This window comes from Cheilinus undulatus, linkage group 5 (assembly GCF_018320785.1).
Source record: "Cheilinus undulatus linkage group 5, ASM1832078v1, whole genome shotgun sequence".
NCBI lineage: Eukaryota > Metazoa > Chordata > Actinopteri > Labriformes > Labridae > Cheilinus > Cheilinus undulatus.
Window position 1 is genome coordinate 28902690 of NC_054869.1, and position 20837 is coordinate 28923526.

Genomic DNA, 20837 nt, shown 5'->3' on the forward strand with positions numbered 1-20837 from the left:
TTCCCACAGTGAAGAAGGCTTTCTCTGGAAGAGGGCCAAGAAAATGAGCTCAAAACTCTGCTCTAATGGTCCATAAAGCAGCAGCAGGTCATAGTTTTACCATCAGGCAGGACGAGAGCAGACAAGAGAACAAATGTCAGGCTTGGTCTGTGGCAGATGATGGAATTTCAGCCTAATTTGAATCCAAAAGCACCCTTTAAGGGGTTTGAGTTTTAGTCATGTATAGAAAATGAGGTAGGAACAACTGCATGGAATGAGGTGTCTGGTGGTTTTTCTGCATAGCCAAGCTGATTGGCTTTCCGTTATTTGCTGGATAACTACACTTTAATACTTTGTATGTCTGTCAGCAGTTACTTAAAGGATGCATGTGTCACTGAGGTTAGCACAGACTTGATCAGGAGAACCAGAATTCCACCTGGGTTAATCATTAGTAAAGGAAAAAGGAGCTCTGTTACAACCAGTCTTTATCTCTGCTAGGATGTCGGTCCACACCCAAAAAACATTTTCAATTACTAAAAATCACGAGAAGGAATATCAGCTTTTTCCCATGACTCCTTGCTCCATGACTCACATGGTGAGTAAAGGTCTACCTCCATTCAGGGGAGAAGGCTCCAGCTCCAAAAGGGAACCTTGAGCAGACCAGATGGTTTTTCACAGTCAGCACTGTCTGATTGCATAACAGCCTGCTGGAGCTCCTGCCGATGCATTATTGCACTCATGCTATTGCGTCCCAAATGTGGACAGGAGTGTGTGTTTGTCCAAGAGCGAGAGTGAAAGTTCCTGGCAGAGGATTTTCACAGTCATGGCAGTACTTTTATATCTGTTTATTCAAAACTCAGCTTTACTTTGTCAGAATTAAACTGTGACAGTGAATCAGTGTGGTAAATTGTCAAAGGACCACAAACAGAGCAGTGTGATGGTAAACTGGAGATTATTATTAAGAAGAAGAGGATTTTTTCCACAAGCTTTAATGGCTTTTTTTTATCTACACAGATGTTTCCAAAAACACAGAAGGTGTCAGGTAACTCAGCAGTGATTTCCCGTCATTCTCTTTTTCTCATTTTACCAACAACAAGACACTTAAAAACTGCAGTTAAATCACATTAGCATGAATAAATTTAAATCTAATTTAGGTTGTTTGGAATCGCTGCCAGTCTGTAAGAAAGCTGGGTCCTCCTACTTGAAAAACTGATGTTTGAATTTTATACATTTGTGTTTCTTTGTGCTGTTTCTGCACACTCTCTCCATCTAACAAGTTAAATCTGGGGAAATACCGACTTGTAAAAGTTTTGGAATGAAAATCTACTGCACATTATCGCCCTCTCCAGAGTCAGGCGGTAACTAGAAGCAAACATGGCCGGGTTGTTCTTTGGAATCAGTTATTGCTGCATGATACTAGCCCACAATTTTCTCCTCTCTCCAAACAAAGTGAGAAGAATACAGCATTTCTACCGGCCACTGGCCATGTTTGGAATAAAAAATTATTGCTCCTCTGATTTAATCTGACAAAATATTCAATAAGCCTAAGTAGCAAAGTAAAAAAGATTAGAAAAGGGTGATGATTTATGGGCAAAATCAGTAACATTATCCTTAGGCTGACCACACACTAGATGATTTTCAAATCTTTAATGATTTTTAAAACATGGAAGTGGTCCTCACTGACATGAGGACAATTTCAGACAATTTTTCATCTTATAATCCTCTGAGCGCACACACTACATGACTCAACTAGACTGTGAGTCCACTCAGACCACACACCTGCGACCTCACGTAATCACATGACATCAGAAGAATAATAAACATACATGCTTATTGATACCTTCAGCTTGCTGTCTGTCCAACATAGGCTGCCCTGGTATGTGTTACAGATGCAGCATAAATCATAAAACAAGGGAAAGAATCATGATGAAATCCTGACTAAAATGAATGTACAGTTGTGTTTATGTTTGTGTGCAGTCTTCTCACTCTCATTGGTTGTTGTATGTATTACAATCTATCATACAATATCAAACATGCTTGATATTAACGATTCTAGGTCTGGGAGGCTATGACGCGCTGTGGAGTAGTAAAATAATCCTGTTGGCACCACACACTTGAAGATTATTCAGACAAATAATTGTTTGCCACGAGCCTCCATTCAGGATACGCCCCCAGGATCATTAGGAGAGGCAAATTTGGCCTCAAATCAGGCTTAAAATCCTGTAGTGTGTGGTCAGCCCTACTGTTGTTTTATAATGAAAACCAACACTGAAGAAATACTTTTTACAAGTAAACTTAGTGCAAAACGTAACACTGCTTCTAGGCAATAAATCTTACACCACTGGGAAGCTGTTTATTTCCCTTTTAAATGCTGCCACATTTGTAAGGAACAAGCATTTGTGGGATGAGCGGCAGAGCTGAGTATATGGTTACACCCATGAAAAATTTGCCAAATCTTCTTTGCCAATGCCAAGAACTATTCTGGCATTGGCTCATGTTTTTCAGTGCCTCAGTAGCGTGTTAAGAATGATACACAACCACAACAGCCTGACACCTCCTCATCATCGTCACCAGCCTGGTCACACACTGATGTGGGATGGCATCCCATTCTTCAAACATTTATCCTAATTCATCCAGTTTGGTTGTGCTGGTCACTCTGGTAGGAACAGCACACCCAAAGTGATCCCACAAGTGTTTAGTGGGGTTGAGGTGAGGACTGCTGGCAGGCCATTCAATCTTCTCCAGTTCCAAATTCTGGCGGTAGTCTCTGATAAACTCTGGTGTGAGGGGGCAATGTTAAAAGTTCAGTCCCATTGTTACAGCAACAGCCACATCCCCTCTCACTGTGGAGATCTCAATGTCTCTCTGCATTAAGATAGCCTCCAATGAAAACAAGCCTTGTTCTTTCAAGGACACCATCACACTGCTTCTCCACACTTTGACTTTAGAATTCAACTGCCGTACGGAGAATCTGGAATCATCACTGAATATAACAGCTGCCAATTAGGTATCTGATTTCAGCACATGGGGGGTACCAGAAGCTTAAAACAAGAGTCAATAGCAACAGCAAAATAAGCTGCTTGGCATTGGCAGAGAATATTTGGCAAAATTTTCATGGGAACAACCCACATACTCAGCTCTGCTGCTCATCCCACAAAGGCATGTTCCTTAAAAATGTGGCAGCATTTAAAAGTGAAATAGACTTTCCAATTAAATTCGATTTATTGACAAGAAGCATTGTTACAACAAAGAATTATTTACCAAACAAAAAATTCCTCTTTTTGTAATAAGCTTATTTACCCTGCAGGTAAAAAGAAAACCAAGAAACCCCCACTTTTTAGTATTTCTAATCTGCACTAGTAGAAATTCACAGAAGGCAGCCACTGCTCAACAAAAAAAAATTAGTATGACCCCAGTCATATGGTTTTGAGGATTCCTTCCTGGAACAGTGCAAAATAAATTGCAGAATTAGTTTCATGCTTGCAGCTGGGCCTAAAGACATTAAGACAAATTCATTTAATCTGCTGAAATTCATGCACTGATGCAGAATTTTTCAAGTCAATGTGTAATCATGCTTATTAATTGTGATCTCACTATTGATAGAGAGGAACAAAAGTACAGACCTTTCAGTGTGTTGTTAGTTTGCAGTAAACAGTTAAACAGAACACTGAAATATCATGCCAGTCATTCAGCAGGTATCAGACTGCAAGATAAGCCATATGTTCAAATTGTCTGGTCTTTATTTCTGCTGATTAATGTGGGAACTTAAGTTCATCTTGAGTCAATCTGACCAACATCCTGCATCTGTAAATAATCACCAAAGCATCACATTTGCATCAATCAACAGCCAAGATCAGTTCCTAACAAGTGAACTACTTTCTCCTGTTTTCTGAAAAGTAATAGCTCTCCGTTTCAAGAAATTTCTGACCCTTTAAAATTAGAATATAAAAAGAATCTGCACTGTTTTAATATTTTCTTGCATCAACAGGAGTTAATGGCCTGGAGCTGAGTGCCACAGTGTAGGATTATTAATAAGAATTGAGAGGAAGAAAACTGCACTGCCATTTCTATTATGTTTATTGTATTTGTTCTCATTAGCATATGAAGAGTACTGCAGGTTTGTTCTTTAATGAAAGCAGGTATAAGGCTTCATAAAGCTGAACTGTGAAGATAAATATGGATTAAAAGTTGCCATAGGTTGCAGACTTAGTGAAACAAAAAGATATGTAAAAAAGAAGCAATGCAAAAACATTGTCTTCAAACAAACAATGTGGAAAAACAAAGTGGGTTACAGAGTACTATGTAATTTGCTCACTCTGCATAGAAGGAAATCCAGTCAGCTCTGGCCCACTTGAGATGTGTAATTACTGTGAGGGGGATAACAGGCTTTGGGAAAAGGCCAAGGATAAAATGCACAAGGCCATGGAAAAACACACTGCTTACCATCACTCTCTGTCAGAATAACCCGGCTCAGCGGCATGTTAAGAAGTCAAATAATGCAGACAAACAAAGCAGGACCAGATCACAGAGCTGAAACACTCAGAACTTGTCCTACTTTTTACAGGAATTGTTCTCCTGAGACTCCATGACATAACATGCATTTGAAGAAACATAAAGTTTCGATAAACTTCAGCTCACCTCGGCTCTCTTCATCACTTCCAAGGCCTGTGATGCAGATGATATAACAGCTGAGATACTCAAACCTTTACAATTTCAACCCACAGGGGAGCCAGCACACAGGTGTGCTCCCTGATGCCTGCATTATGTGGGGCTGCTTTCCAAACAAGAGCTAAAACATCCATGTTTGGCTAGAGCTTCTGAACGCTGCTATATCACAGATTTTTCCAAAGGCAGTGAAGAGCAGGCCAAGGGGTTGAGTGTGTACGTTTGATTTAGCATTCATGGTACACATAATACTCATTCACAATCTCATTCATGTTTGATTTATGTCTAAAACCCTTTGAGAGGAAAAAGGAGCCAATACATATGAACACAGTATTAACTTTTATACATGTGGGACACAGCCAAAGGTATTTGAAGGATATCATTTACTTCCTCATAGATTTGAACAAACAAACAAAAAAAAACAAGAATTACAGCTTATGTGTGCAAGAGTAAATCAGATTTTCTACCTTTCGTCCAGCTTGGCCAGGCAGTCCAGGTGGGCCTAATACACCAGGCTCTCCCTGAAATAGACAAATTAGGTCACGTGTTATAAGCTGGCATAATTTGCTCCACTGTGTCTGCAATTGATGGAGTGCATTTGTAAATGAAAAATGACTATATACATACTTTAAGTCCTTTGGAAGCAAGACCAGGGGACAGTCCATGATCTCCTTTTTGTCCCTGGAGGATAAAACGGAGAGGGTTTATTTTTTCATACTTTGACACACTTTTTTTCCCAGTGGGCAACAGATACAGTATATCTTCGTCTGCACTAACGTTCACTGAATATTTGCTGCACTGCCAAAGCATTCCACTTCACAAGGCGCAGAGGAGTTTGCTGTTAGCATTTACGCCATCAGAGAAGTGAGTTCATCCTTCTTATTGGTGAATTGAGCAGTCGTATTTACACTCAAGTGAGGTCCGTTTATGCCCTCCGGTGACTCAGTTTACACCAAGCCAGCAACAAGTGATGGGGAGTGACCGCGCACATTCTTCTCCCTTTTCGGGCAGTGGGAATCCTGTCAGTGCATTCTGGGTCAGCATTCAACATCCAATTGCACTGGAAATCAATAATTTCTTCATTAGTACTAATTATATTAGGAGAAACATTTATGTACGGAAAATGAGCGATATCATTGGAATTATTGGACTGTTATCAATACAAACAGCTGATTCAGAAGTCTTTTCTTTCATGTAAGCGTGTCAGATATCTGCAAAAATCAAATTTTATTCATCCCTATTTTTTGTGGTTTTCAGACATTAAATGTCAGTTTTCTGTAAAACTTACATTCAGTATTTTTGAGAAGTTTTCAAGAGCCATAAAGTTTCTAAGTTCGGCATAAGATGTGGAGTCTTAAATGTGAGTATAGCTGCTATGACCATAGAATGTATAATAGGATGGACATACTAACAGCTGCCTGGGAGTGAAGCCAGAATATTTAGAGTTCCCAACGCTGACTGGTAGAAAGGTTCTAGGCCATAAGTCCCACCTACCCAATGATAACAGATGAGAGATGGGTTAAACTGTAAAATTAAAATACACATAAAAAAATTCTAAAACACAGCTTCTGTGTTCACATTTAGTCACTATCTTCACTGTTTATGTCCAAATGTTCAGCTTTTTAAGTAGTTCTGTTTCAATTAGTTATCTGACAATAAAGAAGACCTTATGTAGAGTCAGTATGGACAGCTCTGCTGAAAAACATGGTCCTGCACAGCAACCAGATTTACAGAGGAAAGGTGATAGGAAACGCAACAAAAATTAACAATACCGTCAGATTGTCCATGAACATGAGTGTATGCTCCAAACCAACACAAGTATCACTCCTGTGCTACTTGTGCTCCTGTGTTTAATTTTAGTTTATCCCTCAGTAAATTTGTATTTCTATTCATAATTCAGCTGTTGTGAAAAAAAAAAGCCAGTTACCTTTGAAAGCGAGCAGAAAATATACGTCATTCAGTAGTATGCCAATCTGGCTCCAGAACGCCCCACCATAGCGGTCTGCAGCCAGATCCTCTTGCCACAGTTTGCTGTGACCAACACCAAGCCCTTACCCACTGTATTTCTCGAGTGATGCACAGTGAAGTGCAGCCCTGAGCAGAGATGTCAAGATCCCAGGAGGACTATGAGTTTGCACAAAAATGTTATGTAAACAGATAACGATGCCTTTCTAAAGTTAATTTGTAGTTCTTTCAATATTATTCCAGGCTCTCTACTCATTTAATAGTTGAGTAGATCAAAAATTTAAAGAGAGTTTGTTTTCCTGAAAGGATGCGTGATAAAAATTCTCCGGTTTTCAAAAAGATCTTTTCTTTGTCTACTGTGGCGTATTACCTCTGTAACACTCTGACCAACTGGTGACCTTAGTGGAGTGGTGCTTCCAGAGACGGACTATAGCGCCTGCTGTGGAATAGCCAACATTGACAAGAAGGAGCAATTTGCTTCGGATTGTGCTTTGCATGTATGTGGAATATGAGAATATGATTTTTTATCAGACAGTGGAAGGGACAGCTACCTTCTGCACACGCCTTGGCTCCAAATTAATCAGCAGCCAAAGAAGGCGAGTTCTAGCTTTGATTTAGAGAAAAGAAGAACATCTATTGAATCATCCACCCATCTCTTGTATCTATATTTCTATCTCACTCTCTCTCTATGTATATGTATCAGTCTTTCTAAAAAGCTGTATTCAGCATATTGTGACCTATTTTGCTGCAGTACTAAAGGTTTATTTTTATGGTATACAGGGGCCGCTCTTTCCAGATCTTCAAGTACAAAAGGCCACAGTGCACCTATTCAAAGCACAAGGTTTTATTTTAAAAGTTCCTGTCCACGGTATATTAGACCATTTAAACCTGCATGTTCCTTTCAACAATTTGGCAATGAAAAGTCTTTGTGGGAATTTTCTGCAGACAGATTTCTTCACAGAGCCAAGAGTTCAACTCCAGCCAAGAGCAAAAAACATGCATGAACACTGTGTCTTTTTACTTTCTAAAGGTTTTTACCTCAACTTCATCATAAGAAGAGTTTTCCATCAAAAAGAGGTTAAATGAAGTAATTTCTTCTATAAACTCAAGACCCTAATAAGCACTTGTGCTTTCCACTGATGAGACACATATTTCAGGGTTTCATTAATTTCATCTAAGGCCTGATGGGGAGCCACTTTCAGCAGGAGGCAGACTGATCAGCATTTAGTCATGATTAATCATCATTACATCTAGATAAGAGTCATATTCAAAACAAAACTCAGCTAAAACACAGCATGTTTTCACCCAGCATGATGTTTTTTTTCCTTCAGGCAGGAACTGTGCCAGACCAGACTGTCTGCTGTTTGAGGTTTTTGTGCAAATGGGTCAAACTGAGCTGAGCAAGCATTGGTAAGGATCCAGCAACACATATGTACAACATAAGTGTTATGACTTTTGCCTTGGTTAAAAACGAGCCAAAGCATGGCATCAATTATGTTTTAAAACGTTTAAAGTCAGTGTGGAAAAGGCAGAAACTCAATGCATTCAAATGAATTAGCTATGGACTGGAAATATGAGCACTTTTCCGTTTTATTCCAGCTGAGTCTAACACGCAGTGTCCTTTATGATATCAGATTGGCATAATATGGAGTTAAAAACCTCTGTGTTGACAATGCAAATCAGCTGGAACGCAGACTGATGTCAAGTACTTGCAAATTAGTGAGCCAGAAAGACTAAAACACTGCTGTTCTACTCTGAGGGGAAACAAATGGCTTTTCAAGAGGCTGAAGAGTTGTGCTGTAATGCCAAGAGGATCTGACCTCAGATATGCAAACTCAGAGAAATGACAAACAAACAGTGGATGAAGACAAAACCACATGAAGTACTACCTCCTTAGAACAACATCCATATTTTTCATCATTTTACTGTTTTAAAAGCCCTGAAACAAACTGTATTCTATTCAGTTAACATTATTTTAAGACTGGCTGGAATTATTTGCATCCCAAAGAGATTGTCCCTTAGTTACAAGTCCACTTTAGAGTAGGGCTGGGCAATTAATCGAAAATTAGATTAAATCGCAATATGGCCTGCTGCAATTTTCAAATCGCAGAAGGGGCAATATTTCCTTAACCTGAAATTTGTGTCAAAAAACAGTTTAATTTTTTTTTTTTGCAGCAGAGACATTATGCATTACATACCATGCAATCATTCAAGTGCCAATATTTTTAGAGTAGTCTACAAAAAAGCCTACTTTCTTTATTTTTGTATTGTCTTCTTATGGATGACATAAAAATCATTCCCTTTAAGACAAAAATTCATATTCAATTTGCAATACGAGTCATAATCATCACAATTCTATCTTTTTTTTCAAAATTGGTCAGCCCTTGTTTAATCTGATATTGTGTTGGTTATAATATAGAGTTATTTTTTTGCTTTTGTATAATAGAAAACACATAAAATGAGGAACATGAGACATAATTGCGTATCAAATCACAATGTTGGGGGGAAAAATTGCAATTAGATTTTTTCCCAAGTCGTTCAGCCCTTCTTTAGAGATACAGTGTTTATTAAAAAAAAGCATTCACACCTTGAATGTTTGACTCTTTGACTGATTTTAAATATCAGCCAGGGTCAATATAATTTGACTTTTTGACCAAAAAAAAAAAAAGTACAAAAAAACAGGTCTATACAAAGCCATGTCAACTTAATTTAAATTTGTAATGTAAAGTAAGTGATTGGATAAATATTCACCCCCTTTAAATTGACTGACCTATTTCAACAGAGGTCCAGCCAACTGGTGATAGTAGTCTCACAATTAGAGAAATGGGATCACTTGAGTGCTGTGAATGTGCCACAAGTGATTGAAGTATAAAGACACCTGTGTTTGGAAGGTCCAGTCACTGGTTGATCAGTATTCCTGGCTACCATTACACCACAAAGACAAAAGAACACTCCAAGCAACTCAGAGAAAAGGTTATTGAAATGTTTAAGTCAGGGGATGGATTAAAAAAAATCCTAAGGCACTGAACACCCCCCTCATGTTAAGTCAAAGCCATCATCAAGAAATGGAAGGAATATGGCACATGTGTGAATCTGCCTGGATCAGGCTGTCCTCACAAATTGGGTGACTGCAAAAAAGGGACTAGTGAGAGAGGCAACCAAGACTCCCACAACTACTCTGAAGGTGTTACAAGCATTAGCAGCTGAGATACAGAGACTTAGCACACAACAACTGTTCCCCATATTCTTCAACAGTCAAAGATTTATGGGAGAGTTGCAACGAGAAAGCCACTGTCAAAGAAAACAGTAAATCTTGACTAGAGCTCACAAGAAGGCATGTGGGAGACTCCATGGTCAAGTGGTCTGATGAGACCTATCCACATTGATTCACTGCTTTGATCGCAGCCAAAGGTGTATCTATTAAATACTGACTTGAAAAGGGTGAGTATTTACTGACAATGATTGATTTATGAAAATCAATAAAAAAAAGTAAAACATCCAAGGGGGTGACCATTTTTAGGCACAGTAAATTTCCCTTTAATGAGAATAAAGTAGCTTTAGTACTCTATAAACTATTTCCTACCTGAAATAATGGCAGGATTATGTCTTTATGCCTTTATTGAATTCAAAATAAATACAAAACCCTTTTTGGGATTGTCAGTTCATCAAAACACAAAATTAGACATGGTATCCTGCTGTGTTCTTGATGTAAACAAACCACTGACAGCATTTTCTGTTATTCTGTGAGTTCTTTTCAAAACAAATCCCACAAAAAGACCCAAACAAACACAGTGTGGGCCCATTTCTCACTACTTTCAGACTTCCCTTTTCTGCCTTTGGCTCTTAGCCCTGAGCCCATTAGTTCCCACTGAACACATACATTTTTAAATAGGACTCAAAATATATAGATGTTAAAGTTATTTCCCAAAACAGCTGAATGCTGTAGTTTTCAAAAAATACAGTTGAACCTCTTTGGGATGCAATCCATTTCACCCAGCTCAATACTGTGTTTTTGTTGAGAAATAGGGCTAAATCGATAAGTTGCCAAATATTTAATTCATCATCACCTATTTTCAATAAATAATTAATGTTAACTTTTATTTTAAAAGAAATTCTCCAGTACTGTTCACAAATGCACTCCTGAAATCCACTGACTTGCTCCTCCTGATGCAGCAGTAGTAGAAGTTATGACAGTTCTTGCCTTTGTACCAATGCCACATGTAATTGGACATTTCACAGTATAAATTCCTCTTTCCCACCCACTCACTCACTATGAACTGTCCTGAATACGCTGTGATCTAACAACAGCTCACTTCAACCTCATGTTGAAATTTTACTAATAAATGGGGGCTGACATAAAAGTAGAGTTAAGTTGGTACAAAATATGTCTGTGTTCACACTTTTCAGGAGTTTTGAGTGTAATGTAAAAACACTGTAAAAAAAATTTGCATATAAATGAATAACATTATTTTCGGTACTACAAGAAACTGATTTAGACTAATAAATCACCATTTTATAGACCTTACAACAGATCAGTGTGTAGGTATGAAAATCAACAAACAAAGTTAGCATGAGAATTTTTGTCTATTACAGCCCTTTGGCATGACATTTAACAGCAAATTAAGTCTGAATTAGAATACATTTACATTTATCCAGGGTAGCTCTATCTATCTATTCAATATTCATGCCAATATATTTTAACCCTGCAAAACCGATGGGTTGGCCGTATTCCATGTAAGTCATCAGTCACATCCAACTTGCAAATCTTCAAGATGAAATGTTTGTGCTCTTCTCCTGACTGATCCCAGCAAGAGTTGAATCATCAGCTGACTCCACTGATAGTGAACGAAGATAACAGCTGCTTGTTGAGTTTAAATCATTGCTCTGATTGGCCCGTGATGAATGTGATAGAAAGAACATTTGTGCGATCATCCTCAGATTTTTTTAATCCTCCCAAACACTGAGTATGGGCTGCTACTCAGATGGATGTGAAAGAGTCTATTTATTGTGTCAGGTTAAATACATTTAGGAGTGAAGGAGCACTGTAGTGCTGTCTTATTGGCAGAGGCAGAACTAGATATTATTAACAGATTCCAGTATGTTTCCTTACATTGTGATTCATATTAATATTTTCTCCCTCCCAGACACAAATAGTTAGCATTTGACTTGAAGCTGTTAATCCTTGATGCCATACCTTCGCTCCTGGAGGTCCAGGGCGACCAGGGTTTCCATGTGGGCCAGGAGGACCCTGAAAACAGAGACACACATGATTAAAGAAGGTAATTGTTGGGGTCACTGAACAGACCTCCATCTCAGCAGCAGACAGGGGGTAGAAGCAGTCCTATATGTGAGGTATTCACACATGTATGCACATATTGTTCCCTTTCCACTGTCTGTTTGTGTTATAGGACAGGTCAGAGGTGCCCCGAGGTCCCTCTGTGTTTGTGTATAGATGCTCTGTGAGACGTACTGAGCCTCCTGCCTTGCCTCTCCTGTCTGCCTGCCTGTCCAAGTTATGACATATGGATGTGATTTTCCTCATCCCCACACTTTTCCACCAGTTTCTGGGGTCCTACAAAGTGAAGGCCACTCATCCATCACACCATATTCCCTGATCACTCTGTGCCATAGGTGTCTGTGATATATAGCCTGCTTGGAAGTTATTCATTGAGCAACCTGTGCCAAATGTTTTATCAGAAAGGACAATCTCCTACAAGTGCAGCCAGGTGGGCAGAAGTACAGGAACAACGGCAATGAGACTAAATCTATGCTCTCTTTTTGAAGAGGTTATAAATTCAAGCAAGCTGCATGGAGGGGTTGTTTGGAAAAATAAAGCCACAACTTCCTGAGGCATCCAACCGAGTTGAACTGCACTCAGCATGGAAAATCTCCTCCAGAAAAAGTGAAGCATGTTCAGAAAGGCTGAACAGGAAGCTACTGTATCTTCAGTCTGTTCTTTTGAGTTTTCAAAACTTTCCATGCATTGTGAAAAGAAAGCTTTCCCCTAAGATATAGGTGAATAGAGGGATTAGGTTACTCAGAGTCAAACAGATGCAGAAGACCAAGAGGTGTAAGAGCGAGGTTGGGTGATCAAGGCAGCCTCTGTCTCCGCTAGTTATCTGTGCTTAATTATCAGACGGTGGAGAGGAGGTGAACAGCTCTGCTCCCTTCAAATCAGACGGATCCTCTCCCCCCTCATAGGCGCTCGCTGCTGGGCATATGGAGACACTTAACAGAAGCTCATCTACAGATTTCCTCCTCCTCCTCTATTCAGAGCATACCCTTTTCCACTCGCTCAATATCAAAACGTATGGAAGTCATTATCTCCAGATAGGGAGCAAAGAAAGGAGGAGAGGTAGAGGAGAAAGGAGAAGATAGGACTGGATATTACAATTTGCATTCTGTCTGTACACAAGGTGAAGAGGCACAAGGTGGGCGGTTGTTATCCCGATGGAGATGGAAACATAATGGGGAGAGTGAGTCACTTTGACTATCATGGTGTGGGTGAGAAGAGGAAGGAACGAAGTACTTCTTTGCTTGATTTTTAAACAGAAATCCTAACAAGAAGCCATTTACAGACCACCAGCAAGTAAACACAAATATTTATGTAAGTGTTAATGTAAACCCAAGTCAACACTCACACAAACACGCATACTCACACCTGAGGCCTGCAGATGAAGGGCACCTGTATGCCAGAGCTGTGGCCAGGTTTACGATGTGGGCCAAAGACTTTTACAGGAGTGACACATGGAGTGCTACTGTTTTTATAGATCATTAACCCTGAGCAGACTTGCTAACACCTTCACTGAACAACATGTGCGAAGGCTTTAGCCCCATGATTTGTCAATATTAAGGATGTTAGCGGTTATTCCGTTTATTTTGGCTTATTAACTGTGTGCGTACTGCCTCACTAACATTATTGACATGACAAACAAAACAGAGGAAAGAAAAACAAAAGAAATGTCTCACATACTGCAGAGCTCCACTGTAAATTTATCTATTGTACCAAAGTGATGTTTGAGCACTGCCGCTTTTCATCAGATTTTCTATATTAATGAAGTGAAGAAGTGATCGAAACGGTGCAATAAATAAATTAAACATTGGAGCCCCGTAGTGTGAAAATCTTTAGTTGGTTTCTTTATGTTCTCTTTGACTCAGCACCTGCCCACTTTGGTTTGGATGTTCATGTTCACACCTTCGTTTATAGAGAAAACAGAGTGGCCATTAGTGTGACAGCTGCTGCTGCTGCTAATTCACTATTAAACAACAAAAGCCTTCTTTGAAAATTAAATTAACTGTTAACAATATACACTCACCAGCCACTTTATTATACCGCTTTCCCACTAAAATGTAAAAGCGGGTTTTTTAAACGCGGGTAAACCCGCTAACAATCGGCAAGTGACTCCCTTCTTATTGCCAGCATACCCGGGTCTGATCGCCAGCAGATGAGCTGCGTGGCTGTTTTTTTTCCTCTGGTGCGTCAAGCTGATGTCATCACGTTGGAGACATCATCATCAGCACGCCGAAACACAGTTCAAGCCCAGTTCAGACCAAAGATTCACAACACCGCGAGACGGTTCTAGAATGAGTCGCTCCAGTCTGAACTGAGCGTTGCAGCTCGAATGAAGCCATCTGATAGAGTCACCAGCTATGCAGCCTGTTAAGTCGTAGAGAGCGGGTTTAAGAACCCGGCAAGCAGAAAAATGTGAAAAGGGAAATATAAACCTCATTTTGAAAGGCTATATAAGCCCATGGCAGCACGGCAATGAAATTTCACAGCACATATAGACACTAAAATGCTTTTCTAGCTCAGTCTTTCTATAACAAAGATATCTGCTGAGAATAATTAATGTTCTAATGACATTTTCAGCTCCTACAGCCTTTAATTTCTCATGGATTATCCAGTAAAGTGCAGTGCTTCCTACTTATGAGTGCAGCTAAATAAAGTTAAGGAGAACCTGTTTCTATTTCAATTTTCCACATCTATCTGCTTCTTGGAAATATTAGGCAAACATCAATCTTTTTAATGATTTAAAACAGAAACTTCAGCCTGCCAAACTCCTGTCTCCTCCATCAGCTGTCATCCAGCTTAACAGCTGATGGAGGAGATGGCAGAGTTTTCAGACTAAGATTTAAGGGTGAAAAATAAAAAAAGAATATACAGTTATTTCCAAGGAGCAGATAACCTTGCAAAGTAGATGGATACGCCAGTTTCCTTGTTTTTCACTGGTGAATCCACTTGCAAAGCTCCCATCTGAACCGTTTGGGCCCAGTTAGAAAGTGACAGGACCAATCAGCGATGAGGGGCAGTACTTTCAGGCACGGCGGAGTTGTGACATAAATAAGCAGCAGCAAGAGGTCGGTACGATTGGCGGAAGAGTTTAGCGTGGATGCTGCTAAAGCTCCACTTTTATCAGAACTTGATGATGATTCTTTGTTAAAAGAAGAACAAAGAACAGCAGTGAGTTGTTTTCTTTTCAAAAATGACAAAAGTCGAGTACTTACATGTCTATAGTCGCCATGTGTAGCGTTAATCCCCAGTAGCTGCGCACGCACAACTCAATAGCAGCTTTGTCACATGTTTTGTTGCTCTGATTGGCCCGTAGAGATGTGACAGACAGGACGTTCAAACAAAAGGTTTTCCAAGAGGCAAATAATGCAATAAATAAATAAATAAAAGGTTAATAGATTAAATTGTTTGAAAAGGATCTCTCTTTCCAGCTGTGCACAGACAGGACGCATGGCGCTTCATGAGCTAATCCATGAGATTTTAACAGGCTGAATGAGCTAAATCTGTCCCAGGGAAAAAAAAAATTCTCAGCAGATATGTTCATTATGACATGGGCATTTTGGTTTTTGTATGCGCCATTAAACTGCGTTGCTGTGCTGCAAAACTTCTGCCTTTAAACTCCTGCCTCCTTCGGCTCCTCAGGCTCCTCCTCAGGCTTAAATGCGCAGCTGACAGAATAAAGTTTCTGTGCAACAACAACCAAAAGGATCTATGAGATCACAACAGGCAAGTAATATAAACTTATTACTTGTATTAGTATAAACGTAGGCACGTTATGCCAAAGTCATCCCACGTTCACCCGGGTGTGACGTTCCCACTGGAGCCGATCAGAGGCGAGCCGATAAAAACCGGTGTCCATTGCAGGGTCAGTCAACGCAGGTCTGAATGCTGATTAGAGCCTTTCCCACTGCCGACAGGAGCCGATTGTTAGCGGGTTTAAACAGGTTTTTCAGCCAGTGAGAAGGGGGTATAAGGTACACCTTTCTAGTGCTGGGTTAGACCCCCTTTTGCCTTCAGAACTGCCTCTTAAATCCCACTGGATCAGCAGTTTCTGAATTAGTCAGACCAGCCCACCTGGAACCAACAACCATACTATGCTCAAAGTCACTTCAGTCTCCTTTCTTCCCCATCCTGATTCTCAAGTGGACAAAAAAAGCAATTGATTTTATGTTTCCAGTAACATAGAGTGCTTCTTCCTCAATTAGAATAATCATGTTGTACCTAATGTTTGCATAATTTGGGTTATTTAATGACTTTACAGAATAAACTGTTGCTGAATTTACAGTATCATTTCTTCATGTCATGTATGTAACACTGAATATTGAGAAGTATTTTAATAAAAAAGTGCTTTAAAGCTGCTGCTTTTTATATTGTGCTTTACTTCATTACAAAAGAGTGGTCAATAAAAAGTGCAGCAACTCCACTGCACCAGAGCTGCTTTGTGGTAGGTAGAGCTGCAAAATACTGTGAGACCAGGTAATTATCTTAACCAGATAATGGTTGGATGACTGGTGTGTTAAAATACATTTAAATGGAATTAAGGTGTAGTGTTTTTGGAATTAAAGGTTCACATATTAATAATGCTTGCACTTAATTAGAACAAAATAAAAAAAACTACATTGATGAATATACTACCTGCTGGCATTTGTTAACTTAACTTTCAAAACCTGTTTCCTATTAGTTTAAGTACAAGAAGGACTAGGAAAGCATATGCGTAAGCCATTATGGCAGAAAACACTAATCAAGTCTCTGACAGACGTCTTATTCATGTATGCACATTTAATACATTTCAGAATAACTTTGAATTTTTCTGCCTACATAAGTCAAAACATTTTTCTACTGTAATTGACTCCTTAGGAAAACAGATTTTCCATTGCCTGAGCCTTCATTTCATGTCATAATAGTTTCACCATTCTTAAGGCAATTATGCAAATAGTTTCAATTTCACAGAAACCCCAGCGTCACATAGTGACTGCATGCTGGCAGGTCGGTTTTTGTCTGCACAAAGCCCTCTTTGATCTACTCCCAAGCCTCCCCTTCAGGGCCGGGTGAACCCCAGCACTGTAGGGCTCATGGCTGTGTCAAGCAACGTGGCTGCTCTCACGTGTAAGAAATGCTGCTTGGTGTTAGCAGCAGCGAGACTGTCTGCTCAGTCAGACATGACACCTTACTGTCAGAGAGGTAAAGCCCCACTGCTGCGCTGTGTCATTCTGACTGCTGTGAAGTCTCTGTGATGAGTAAAAATGCCCACACAGGTCACGCTGCTCATTTGTGGAAAGGCAACTTTAGTCTATTTCAAATTTTTCTCTCTGAAACTCTCTCTTAATCTGAGCTCAAAAGGCAAAGAAAGATGAGATAAGGCTTCTTAAAGAATAAAGTTTCTTGTTCAATCAAGACAACTGAGGAGATTAGATGTATCACCAATACATTCATTCTTCTTTATCTGGGACAACTTCAAAGAAATTTCTCTGGAAATTGACACAAATTGTGGCTAAATGGAGCAAAAAATCTGGAAGTTTATTTTTGATGACTTCACCAAGGACCTTAACTCTAATGAACTTAAAACTCTGATTGTTTTTTGTCATTAAGTTTTAGCATTCACGACGATTGATGGTCACATTTAGTCTGCTTAGTAAACCTCTGTCAAAAGAAACAACCCTGAATAGTTGTGTACTAGAGGTATTCCTTACATCTGAAGTGTGATTTAATTTAATCTAACCTTTAAATATAAATTAGGTTAATAGCAAAGAGCAAAACTTCTTGAGCAGTTATTGAACTTACTGATCCTCAGCTTTTTGTATGCAAAACAGTATGTACATTTAAAGTCCCTGTAAAGTGGAATCCAAAATTTATGTCTAAACACACTAGATATGTTGGAATTAGGTTGCTGTAAATGTGAAAACACTGAGATCTGTGTTTACTGATGACTCTTTTTTTATTTTTTTATTTTTTATTTTTTGGACCATTAGAAAGCTAACCACCTCTTCCTTGGCTAGGTGTAACATGGGCAGGGCAAATATAGCAACCCATGACATCACCAAGCACTATGGGAAATAACCACGGACCCCTCTAATGCTACAACAACATAAAATTATGAGCAGTTCATCTAAATAGAGTCTGCTGTTAGCTGATGTCACTGCCTTCATTGAAAATTAGCCAACGTCTTACCCCTCAGAAGGTGTGTTTTAATCCATATTTCATTTGCCTTTAGTCCTGGATGATCTAAAGAAGCAGACTGTGGCTTTGTCTCTCTCAAAGCAGTAACAGTTCAATCGCTTCTGTTTATTAGCATGGCAACAACAGACATGTTCTTTTCCCGCCAACTCTGGCACAATAAAAGCCTTCAATGTTAATCATCAATGAAGACTTCTACTTTGAAAAACAATCAAGAAATGAAGTGTTTTTAGCAGCAATTCAACAACAAAGACATCTCATAAACTGGTGAGACATAACCTCACGTCTCTCAGAAAATAAGATATAAGGAATATCTGAAGAGTTAAATATAGGATGATCAAATAAAACAAACTTTTCAGCTCTAAACTGTCTGCCTGTCATAACATAAAGTTGACTGTTTCTCCAGTGGCTTAAAAAAGAGAGTTGTAACATAGCAGCATAGCAGAGACATGATTCCTCTAGTCAGACTGGAGCTAATATATGAATGGGTGTGGTTTTGGTGCACTCAACTGATACGCCCACACAATCCTAGTGCAGATGTTACTGACTCATTTTTTATGAGCTTGAAGCTTATTTTTATATTTAACTAAGATGTGTTTTTCACAACAAACCAAAATTACAGATTTTTCATCACTTTACAGGACTTTCAAACAAACTGAGTATTTGTTTTTATTACTATTGTTATAGGTTCTTTCCAGACGATGTCACTCAGCAACAGAGAAGCCCTGATGGGGGGCACAAAGGGGTTTCACAATAAGCTCTACTCTTACCTGTGTTTCATCAGCTGATGTCTGTCCAGCCTCACTCTTTGTGACGAGAAACCAGTCTCTTTTATTCATTTGGCCACAGTTTGGCTTTTTAAATATGGCTTAAATAATGATTAAAGATGAAGGAAAGGAACTTGAAACTCAAGTGGGGGCTAGCTACAGTGGCTTTCATAAAAGAGCTGTACATAAAACAGGCTCATTCATGAACAGCATATAATTACACATTTGCTTACCCCACAAGGTTTATTCAGTTGAAAGTAATTTAGTGTTTCAATTAAGAGCATGTTTGTCACAAAATGAGGAAACTTTATACGTTTAATAGGCTCAGCTAGCTTTTCAACTGAGTACAAGACTCCTCTAGACCAGCGGTTCTCAACTGGTGGGTCGGGACTTGAAAGTGGGGTCGCAGAGCAGTTTTCAGTGGGTTGCGACTAGGTGTTTGAGAAAAGATTTGTGGTAAAAGTCCTGAAGTCTTTATTGGACATGCATCAATACCTTTAATGTTGTCCTGTTTAACTGTGAATGGGGTAAATTTAAATGTTTTATCAGTATTTCAACTAATGTATTTCTTCTTCTTGCAATAAATGGCTACTTTTCCCATGATAATGAAGTAATGACACATAATGATGGGTAAAGATGATTTAAAATTGTCAGTTTTGTCCCTTCTCTTTTTTTCATATCAGGTGTTTTGGTCCAATCATGCTTCAAACTGCAACATATTCAATTAACTAAACGTGTTGTTGAACATTTTTTGGAAACTTGGGCTGGATCTGTCACAAGACAGACTGCTGGGTCATGAGACCAGACCAGTTGAGAACCACTCCTCTAGACCCTAGTCTCTCTTCCTCTAGCTGGAAAGTCTTCAGGACTGAGTAAACTGCAATATTGATCACCTCCACGCCAGGTAAGGTGGTGAAACTGTGGGAAAAAAGACTCTTTTTTTAAGCGTACTCAATGTATGTAGAAATGTTCTTATGATAACTGCACTGTAGAGGTCCATTTAGAGCTGTAAAGTTCTAGCACTCCTCCATTTCCATCCATTCCTAAGAGCTGCCCCCCACTTCCTGCCTCCATCTGGCATTCAGGATCACGTGATTACAACCAACCTATACCCAGATCTTGGATTTATTTAGAGCTCCTTATTAGGTCAGGAGAGATGCATAGGAGGTATTTTCTTAATGCATGCTATCAATGAAAATCCTCTGAACAATCATTAAAAACCTGTACTGCACCCTTAGATCCTTATTTTTTGAGTCTGTGTGGCCAACAGTTTGGTTTCAAGAGCCTGATGATGAATGAACTCCACAGAGGTTGGTATACTTCTGGATAGAGCTGCTGTGCTCCAGACAGGGTCTTAAATGCCTTTAATAAGATGGAGACAAAGCCCTCTTTCTTCCTTGTTTAAAGAGATTGGGTTCCCACAGCCCACCCCTCTGAGGCCTGACCGCAGGGCAGAGTCTCACAGGCTGCAGCAGGTAGCTCAAACGCATATTCCTCAGTAGCACAAGCTCTCTGCAGGAGAATGTCTGCAGGAGCCCTGAGAAAGAGAAACTCAAGAGGGAATCTCCTCGTTTTCTCACTGCCTCAAGCTTAGGACTCATTGAAACGCCGAGTTCTACTTCTGCTTCAGTCAGTTTTTTAAATAAGCCACGGTAAGATCCACTTTTAAGGTCAGCAAGTGTACACATAAACACCAGTTAAAAGTCTTAGAATAAAAATTATCAAATAACAAACTGTCCCTTGAGACAAACATCTCCAAATGTTTTTTTCTCTTCTAATATTTCTTCTGAAAACAAGAGCTTGAAATAACATCTGGACTTGCTCTATGTGGATCCATCAGGAGCTCACAGTACTGAGTGACACTGAGCCCCAGAATGAGAGAAAGGTGCTGAAGGACTCAGTCTGATACATTAGAAGCATTCACCAGTGTTAGCATGAGACCTATGTCTAATTTAAGTAGCTGCTTTGTTTTTGTAAGGGAAAGAAAGTGCTTATTC

The 20837-nt window shown here is 39.4% G+C and overlaps 1 protein-coding gene across 3 annotated transcripts in view; it reads right to left on the bottom strand.

The window, feature by feature from the left end:
- Nucleotides 1–20837, bottom strand: part of col27a1b (collagen, type XXVII, alpha 1b) — a 106291-nt gene that overhangs the window by 63121 nt on the left and 22333 nt on the right. For all 3 annotated transcript variants that reach the window (XM_041788364.1, XM_041788362.1, XM_041788363.1), the window contains 3 exons: nt 11804–11857; nt 5272–5325; nt 5112–5165 (listed from right to left, as the gene is read on the bottom strand). In XM_041788364.1, the coding sequence (XP_041644298.1) occupies nt 5112–5165; nt 5272–5325; nt 11804–11857 (162 nt within the window). The remainder of the gene's footprint in view (nt 1–5111; nt 5166–5271; nt 5326–11803; nt 11858–20837) is intronic.